Here is a 9,098-nt window from a genome sequence, read left to right as displayed (position 1 = left end):
TCCTTTAGGATCCAGGAAACACAAAATCAGCTTATTTACTGATGACCTAATTCTAATGTTGTCAAGACCTCTGGAATCAATGAGAGTCTCCCAACGGATACTTGATCAATTCAGTCAGGTATCCTACCATAAACTTAATCTGGAAAAAACACAGATGCTAGGCATGAATTTATCTAGAGATCTAAAAAATATCATCGTATCAGAATTCCCTTTCAGCTATCAAGAAAAAAGCCTACCATAGGCCGCCTGCACATGGGCGGAAATCCCGCGGCGGGATGTCCCGCGGGATTTCCGCCACTGAAAGTTTGCATAGGAGTGCATTACAATACGCACTCCTATGCAGACGGCCGCGGTTTGGCCGCGCGAAATCTCGCGCGGCAAACAAACCGCGGCATGTCCTATTTTTGTGCGGGGCTCGCACTCACCCGGCCGCCGGCTCCGGTCTGCGCATGCGTCGGCTGCGCGGCAGTCGGCACATGAAAGAGCCGGGGCCGCCAGGCGCGGGTGAGTACGCGCTCGTCCCTGCAGTCTCTGGGGTCGGGTCCCGCGGCGAGAATTCTCGCTGCCGGATCCGACCCGCTCGTCTGCAGGCGGCCATACCTGGGAGTAAACTTAACCACTCCCCTTGGGAATATAGAGAGAGAAAACTTCCGTCCAATGATGGCATCCTTACAGAGGGAGATGGAGCGTCTCTCCAAAGTTAGCCTGTCCTGGTATGGCAGAATTAATACATAAAAAATGAAAATTTTACCTAAGCTATTGTAAACTTTTCGGGCCTTACCACTACCTATATCTAAATCTACCTTAGGTAAACTACAAAGGTAGGTGTCTGGCTTTATCTGGGGAGGGAAAAAAATCCCACTTAGCCTTATTGATACTAGCTTTACATCGCAAGCATGGAGGGGCAGATGTTCCCAACATCGAAGCTTATTATAAGTCTAATCTATTAAATCAAGTAAAATTCTGGATAGATAATAAGAACAATCTCTGCTGAAGGGGTGTTGAAAAGGGATTTTTAACCTGAGTTTTGCTTGTTTCTTTACTTTACGCGGCGTCTTTAACAGCCATGACAGTCGGACCAGAGTATGCAGAGATGAAATTGGTGACTTGAGAACTGTCTCCTCCTATGAGTCCTCCATCTTGGATTCGGGTGCGGGTGAGGAGTCCAGCCGGCATCTGCACACCAGAAGCTCACAATGTCTGGCAGATTGTGGTGTAAAGCGACCTTCGCTGGCTACAAGAGAGGCCTTCGGAATCAGAGGGAACACACGGCCCTCCTGAAGATTGAAGGGGTCTACGCTAGAGATGAGACAGACTTCTACTTGGGCAAGAGATGCGCCTACGTCTACAAAGCAAAAAACAACACGGTGACTCCAGGAGGCAAACCAAATAAAACTCGTGTCATCTGGGGTAAGGTGACCAGAGCTCATGGTAACAGTGGCATGGTGCGTGCCAAGTTCCGCTCAAACCTGCCCGCTAAGGCCATTGGACACAGAATCCGTGTGATGATGTACCCTTCAAGGATCTAAATATTCTGTACAAATAAAAGAAGAGTAGCCGGATCCAAGGTATTACAACATTGGGAAGCTCAGAGCAATATTGGGGGAGGCATGGAAAGAGCACATTGTAGTCGGATCTAATAGGCCAGAGATAAGTGCTTGGGTTGCACTTGCATGAGCATGTTCTGGGTGTCATTTGGGGTGTGGACCACTAGGGGGTAGTCCAATACCATCTTAGAAGATTTATCAACCATTGCCTGCACTGCTGCCACCGCAAAAGCAGATGAGGGAGCTCCTCAAGTCACTGGATCCACCCTCATGGCTGTGGTTGTCCTCCGTGCTTTTGTGTCAATACTGTCGTATAGGTGGCAGTATGAAACAAGGTCCAGAAAGGTGCGGAATTTGGCAACGGGTGTAAGTACAGGTATGGCCTGCAGAACTTGGTAGTCTTTGGAGGCCTCCCGGCCTTACAGCCTTCTGCAAGAGAATTTAACAGTGAAATTGTGGCCGGTTGGCAGTTTTTTTCCAAAGCATCAGCACACAGCACCTAACATGTGTGGCTGACCCTTCACCCTTTTTTTTTTTTTTTTTTTTTATCTAGGGGGATACTGCTTGACCCAGGGGTGTGTATCTGGGTCTCGTATATATTATCATGGTCGATACATTCAATTTCCCTATGCCTGTCTTGCAGGTGTCCCATAATTTGTCAGGAACCGTGGAAAGCTGAGTTTGGGACAGGAGAAAAAACAAAACTTTTCCTTCTGGCTATCTATGATTCTTACCCCCTCCTTGGATAAGAGATGTGTTCTTGCATCATCAAGCTCCACCCCTCTGAGTGTGGCTAATCACTTACTTCCTTATTCTCTCATTCAATGTTAGCGGTCCTTGGGTACACATCACAACTCAATAAAGATAAAGTCTTATGCACCACACAATTTACATTTTACAAATTACGGGTCAATCTGCCCCGTTCCTCCTGTGGATACCTGGCCTTATCGTTACCTGCTTGTTTCCTATTCCTTGGCTTCTCTACCGTCTCTCTTTCTCCCTGTAGTTTATTTATTCTATATTGTCTGTGAATATACGTTACTTGTGCTGGGACTACAGGGCAAGTAACTTCCTCTTTTTAGGTCTCTTACTCATGTGACAGCCCAGCGACAGGATTATAAGGGAGATAACGGGAGTACGTGGCTAATTTTTACTTCTACAACAGTAGACAGTTGTTGTCCCAGACTTCCGGCAACTGGGCAGATGCAGTCTTAGATGCCGGACATCTCCATCTGATTGGTAATGTACTGCAATTCTCTCTATTCACTAAGCTGGTGTCTTTGTATATTAATACAGACGCCATTGCAGCCCACCTTCACTTCCTCTTTTCTGACACTTAGAGAAATTCTAACGTCTAATGCATAAATCACATATATTATGTTGTAACTTCTGTCACAGCGGTGGTTACAATTGAATTGGGGACTAAACACCTATTGGGGACTTGGCAAACATAGACGTATTTTCTTGTGGGCACGGTGTATTGGGATTTGGTGGGCTACGCAGTCTGTATTCTTAAGAGTCCCCTCAGGATGTGAGTGGCATACAACTTTTTACATTTGTATGACGGATGTATTTGTCTGAAGGATTAGGTTACATAACAAGCCATCCGCAGTAGTTTTAACATCCAACAGTAGTTATTTATTACAGCACAGGAATTGCTCCGCTTCTATTAAGAGTTCCACTTCCTCTTTTTAAATGTAGTTAGCAGCTTTTTTTTTTTTTTTTTTTTCCTTTCTCCAAACACACTTACGGGCATAAGCCTATACTTCTATGCTATTATTAACGTTTAACAATTCAAAGACAACACAGTTTAGTAGTCTGTCTTTTACTAGAAGGGATCCAATAACGCAACCTAACCTATAAAGTCCAAACCCACAGCGCGCCGCTGTGTACGGTGCATTATCTTGGCTATGACCCAGCCAATGCATTCTCATTGCTAACACTCCCTTCTTACAGTTTAGCAGGACTGATACTAATTCTATATGACCAACAAACAAACTATTCCTATATAACAACTCAGCAGGATTAGCTCTACACAACAAACAAGCACACTAACTTTACAAATAGACAGAGCACCAGTACGGCTGGCTTAGTCTCACTGCCCCTCGGGATACTGTCTGATAGCTCCCTTCTCCCGGACCCTACAAGCAGGCCTAGCAGGAGCGGAAATCCCATATCAGACTTATCTCTGGCAGTCTCCCACTGATGGGTCTCTGCAACAGGCCACCTGAACGGCTCCCTCCTCCCTCAGGAGTGGAAACACCCCGTACAGGCCCTCCCTCGAGGCAGCTATTGATGTCACCAATTAACTAGTACTCTCAAGACAACAGGCATGTAATCATTCCTTTATATTTTATGACAGGTTCTTATCGAGTGATCGAGACTTAAAGAAGTACCTGTCGTCGTGCGGATCCAAATCATTCGGCCTGGCACGGCACATAGGCGAGCCTGAACTTAGCCACACAGGTATAGATAATTAATTTATCTCACCGTGTTCTGATGATATTTTGGGCCCACCAAGTCCAAGGTCGCATATGTCCGTGTCTTCTGTCCGAATTCTATGGAACCTATCGATCACTGCCCGCATTCTCCACCAGCTGTCGTGGAACCTTCCTTTTGGGACCACGCCTTACTCAATTTGGAATGTTTACAGCCCTCCATATTAATTCTGAATTGATAATGCGCATAAGAAGTTCCCACACTGACACGATGTTCAGCATGCATAGCTTCCTCAATTCTAACTTTAATGATCGGCGTGTAGCCTATTTTAAGAGTTTAACAAATCCGCCCATCTGGGCAGGTCAAAAATTACATGCATACAACGTATTGTTTAATTATTGGATAAGCATCTTGCAATTCTTCCATCCTCCGGTCATCTGTGATTGGCCATCAGGTGGTGGATGAAATGAGTGGGTTGTCTTGGAGCCACGTGGGGTTCCTTCGATATGATTGGATGTTACATCATGAACTATAAATTGCACAAACCTCCCATGTTATTTGCATACGTTTCCAGTAAAGTCGCTGGGGAAATTTCTGCGGTTGTCCATGTCTGATTCCTAGTTCCGTATTAGTGCATGCAGCTGGACAGTCAAATATATTTATACATGTTGGTTACGGGCTAAATTGCTAAATTCCATCTTTGTCAGCAGAGTTTATAAAACAGATATTTCATATAAGCGGAAGTACCTATTGCATAACTTGTAGCAAGACATTATATTTGTAGCAAGACAGAAATATGTATACAGAATGTTCAATTGACAACTGTCTACTGCCAAGGCCCAAAATATAGGAATACTGGACTTCCACCACAGAGGCATGGCAATCTCTAATCTGTAGCCTTATGTCTCACAACTGTTTAAGCAAACCCCCAATTCCTATAGAAACCCTGAGCCACCTAATACCAAACTTGGGTGTGTCAAATTGGAAGGCGAGAGGGATACAAAAAGTGGAGGATCTTATAGGAACACATTTATTACCCTTTGAGAGGCTCCAAGTGGGGTACCACCTGCCTGTAACAGACAAGTTTAAATATATTAGGATTAGCTCCTTTCTTAGCAGATACCCCATATATGCAATAAAAATCCCTAGCGATATTATAAACAAGTTAAAAACACAATCGGGACTAATAAAATCTGAGACAAGAAAATTTTAGGATATACTGACTAGCAATTATGAACTGATGAAAAATCTCATCAGCTTAATTGGGAAAAGGAAATAGGGGGAAAATTCTCTATAGTTACAATAGTTACATGAGTTAAGGCAATTAAAGCATCACTGCAATCCACAAAACAGGCAGCTATTCTGGAGACACAATTACAAATCCAGATGAGATGGTATTACTCCCATCAATTTATCGCTAATCGCATGAGAAGAGGAGATGGCCTTTGTAGGAGAGAATGTGGTCAAAATGGCACTACCACACATATTTTGGCCATGTCCAAAGTAACTTACATTCTGGGGGGGGGGGTATATTTGATCTTCTCCACATGATACTCAAAATGAATATCCCCAAAAAGCCCAGATTAGTTTTGTTGCTGATATATCTGGGGGAGTTGCCCAGGCCAAGCAGGTATCTAATTGGTCATGCTTTCATGATAGCGAAGACAATTATTGCGAAACATTGGAAATCATCTAGACCTCCAACTTTGGAGGAGTTTGTGAACCATATGGCAGAACACTGTTTATTTGAAAAGTGGAAAGCCTACAGCACAAATACGTACAAGAAATACCTAGATAGATGGATTATGTGGATTAATTTTTACAAAAAATACATGTACTTTCAGGGTAACATGGATGTCAAGTTCAAGTTAAAGGGGTGGTCTCGCGAAACCAAGTGGGGTTATACACTTCCGTATGGCCATATTAATGCACTTTGTAATGTACATCGTGCATTAATTATGAGCCATACAGAAGTTATTCACTTACCTGCTCCGTTGCTAGCGTCCTCGTCTCCATGGTTCCGTCTAAATTCGCTGGCAGCTTGCTTTTTTAGACGCGCTTGCGCAGTCCGGTCTTCTCCATTCAGCACGAGCCGCTTCAGTGTGCTCCCCGCTACAGCTCTTCTGCGCATGCGCAGACGAGCTGTCACTGCTCGGGAGCGCGCTGAAGCGGCCATTCTGCACCATCCTCTGTTAGAGGAAGGTGCAGAAACTGGAGCTGCCCAGCGGAGAAGCCCAGCCCAGCCCAGCAGCCCCGAGAAGCCTCCCAGGTAAGTGATGGGTCGGGGGGGGCTGTCGCTGCGCCGGGGGGGCTGTCGCTAGGCCGGGGGGGCTGCCGCTGCGCCGGGGGGGCTGTCGCTAGGCCGGGGGGGGCTGCCGCTGCGCCGGGCTGCGCCGGGGGGGCTGTCGCTAGGCCGGGGGGGGGCTGCCGCTAGGCCGGGGGAACTAGCGCTGGGCTCCGGAACCTAGCGCTGGGCTCCGGGGCCTTCACCTGGGCTGAGGGTCTAGCGCTGGGGAGCCGGGGGCTAGCGCCGGTTACCTGCTGTCTGGTCGGCGGCTGCGGGGCGTCTGGTCGGCGGCTGCGATGCGTCCGGTTGCCATGGAGACACAGCTGGCAGCGTCTCGGGAGCGCGCACGTCGGGCTGCAGCGAGCGACGGGGATAGAGCCGGCGGCCATCTTGAGGAAACTTTTATAAGTTGCTGAAACGCTGGAACGGTAAGTACGAACCAGCTAGAAATGTCATTTACAGGGGGGCTTTGTAATGTATGTTTAATGGGGGGGACTGGGCAAAAAAAAAAATTAACTGCTTCCTCGAGACATCTCCTTTAATATTATGTTACTGTTATTTCTAGTGACAGTTTGTAACTACTACATATCTTTTGATTAAAGAAAAAAAATTCTACCTTTATAAAAGTAATGGAGAAGAATTAAGTTGCATGCAATACACTGTAATGGTAATAAATACATGCTCATATCATTCTGTATTGAAAGCAATAGATGTATGATTTGCAATATCTCGTCTGCATTATAAATAAAAACCAATGTTTCTAAAAATAATTCTGCACCTTTATCCAAATCAGGAAATTCCTCCGCACCCATCCAGCTCCACACGTCCACATACCAATGTTCTCTAAAGAAACACAAAACAAATTTATACACTCCTTTCAGATAACAAGTTCCTGGAAAATAAAACAGGCACTTCCTAAAATGGGAAAGAGACCAAGCGAGCCAGTTTCCCCATTAGGGATTGGCAAATTGCTACAAATTAGGCCTTTAAATCCACGGGATGCGCTTCCCACCATGACAAATATTCCAAATTACAAGTAAGTAATCTATCAATATGGTAGACACACTGGTTAAGTGTTATTTCTTGTTTCAAATGTTAGCAATGTTACTAATAAAACAATCTGAAAAATTGCAGGTTACAGATAAACTTATGAAACAGATCTGTTTACATGGACCACTTGCTGTATAAGGGTGGCTTCACCCAAGCGTGTTTTTGTGCGTGCATACGCGCGCACAAGAACACGCTTCTATTTAAATCAATGCATTCACTATGGTGTGTGCACATGTCCGTGTTGTACAGGTGCGTGCCTGTAAAAATAGGACATGCATGCACCATATTGTTATTCAATAGCTGAGGCAGCACTCACCCATTCATAAATTTACATATGCCACACTACAAAGAAGCTTTTTTTGTGGCATTTTTCCCTCCCTTTTCGTAAATTTTTGGGGTTCATGGCATTTTTTTTTCAAATGCAGCATGTTCTACGTATGGAATTGTTTTGCATTTTCCTATAGGCATTACTATAGGGCAAAACACCTGAAAAAAAATGTATGAAAAAGCCACCAAAAAAGCTTGTAAAAATTGGAATAAAGCCATAGTTGGTTTTACGTATTAGAAAAACAGTGTGTGAATCCAACCTTTAATTAGGGATTTTTTTTTAAATTACAGTATACAAGTGATGTGATGTACTCTGTTTTTATTTCTCAAGCTGCTGAGGTAAAATGAAAGCTGTGCTGCGATTAGTCACTATTGACAACAAGGACAGGCTTACTGTTACACTGTTTTGCTAAATGCAGCCAAAAAAGTTTTATTCTGTCGTAGTCATCACTATGGAGATATGAGGCAAAATGGCAACCAATAATGACAGGAGAGCGTTTTATGTCCTTGATTTTCACGACTGCCAGTCTGTTACTAGTTATTGTTGTTAGTCACTTAGTCGTTCACGACCCTCGGTGACCCTAAAGGCGAGCTCCCTCCATGTTTTTTGGCTTTGCACTGCTTCTTTCACTTGTGTGATACCCAGTATCAGCTCTGACAGGAACAGCCATCGTGTCTTTGGTGGCCAGGTATTCTTTTGCCACAGACTTGTCTGAGCATTATAGATTTTTCTAGCGGCTCTGCTCGCATAACATGGCCAAAATCCGTTGATTCTGGCCATGTAATGTCCAGTGATATATTGGATCTTACACGATTCAGGACTTCTCTGTTACAACTGCCGTCCAGGGCAAACACAGCAGCTTCCGCCAGCACCACAGCTCAAACACATCAATTCTCCTTCTATCAGATTTTTTCGCAGTCCAGCTTTCAGATCCATACATGACCATCGAGAAAACTGTGGTTTGCACAATCCTGCGTTTAGTTGCTATAGCAATATCCCTACTTTTCCAGATTTGGTCCATGTTTAGCACTGCGCGTCGCCCCAATGCTATCCTATATATTATCTCTGGCACAGATTCTCCATCCCTGTCAATTTTCGAACCAAGGAAAATGAAGTCTCGTATGCATTCTATTACCTCATTATTGATTATTTTGATTTGAATTTGACCATTTTTTGCTCCGTCCCATCCCTCTTATTGCAAACAGTGGTGAATGGCAGAGAAGGGGCGGGAGCTCGGTGTACTAGCTTCCGGCATGTCCCTCCTCCTCCCCTTGCACAGAGGGCAGCGTATATCGTCTGGGGCTGAAAACCCGACTGATATACGCAAGTCTGAATAAGCCCTAAACGGAGATTGTTGATTTTTCTGCCACCTACTCTCATCTTGGTTTTAAATTCATCTAGGTCCATTTTCCACATGATCACTTCCGCATATAGGTTAAACAAGAAG

At 44.7% G+C, this 9,098-nt stretch overlaps 1 protein-coding gene across 1 annotated transcript; it reads left to right on the top strand.

Moving 5' to 3' along the window:
- The first annotated feature begins 1,137 nt into the window (after positions 1-1,137).
- Positions 1,138-1,551, top strand: LOC136578228 (large ribosomal subunit protein eL33). Its single transcript, XM_066578080.1, has one exon. The coding sequence runs from the start codon at positions 1,197-1,199 to the stop codon at positions 1,527-1,529; it is 333 nt and encodes a 110-aa protein (XP_066434177.1). The 5' UTR covers positions 1,138-1,196; the 3' UTR covers positions 1,530-1,551.
- Positions 1,552-9,098: the final 7,547 nt, after the last annotated feature.

This window comes from Eleutherodactylus coqui, chromosome 9, assembly GCF_035609145.1.
Source record: "Eleutherodactylus coqui strain aEleCoq1 chromosome 9, aEleCoq1.hap1, whole genome shotgun sequence".
In the NCBI taxonomy this organism is placed as follows: domain Eukaryota; kingdom Metazoa; phylum Chordata; class Amphibia; order Anura; family Eleutherodactylidae; genus Eleutherodactylus; species Eleutherodactylus coqui.
The sequence above is the reverse complement of the archived record's forward strand: the minus strand, read 5'-3'. Positions and strand labels throughout refer to the sequence as shown.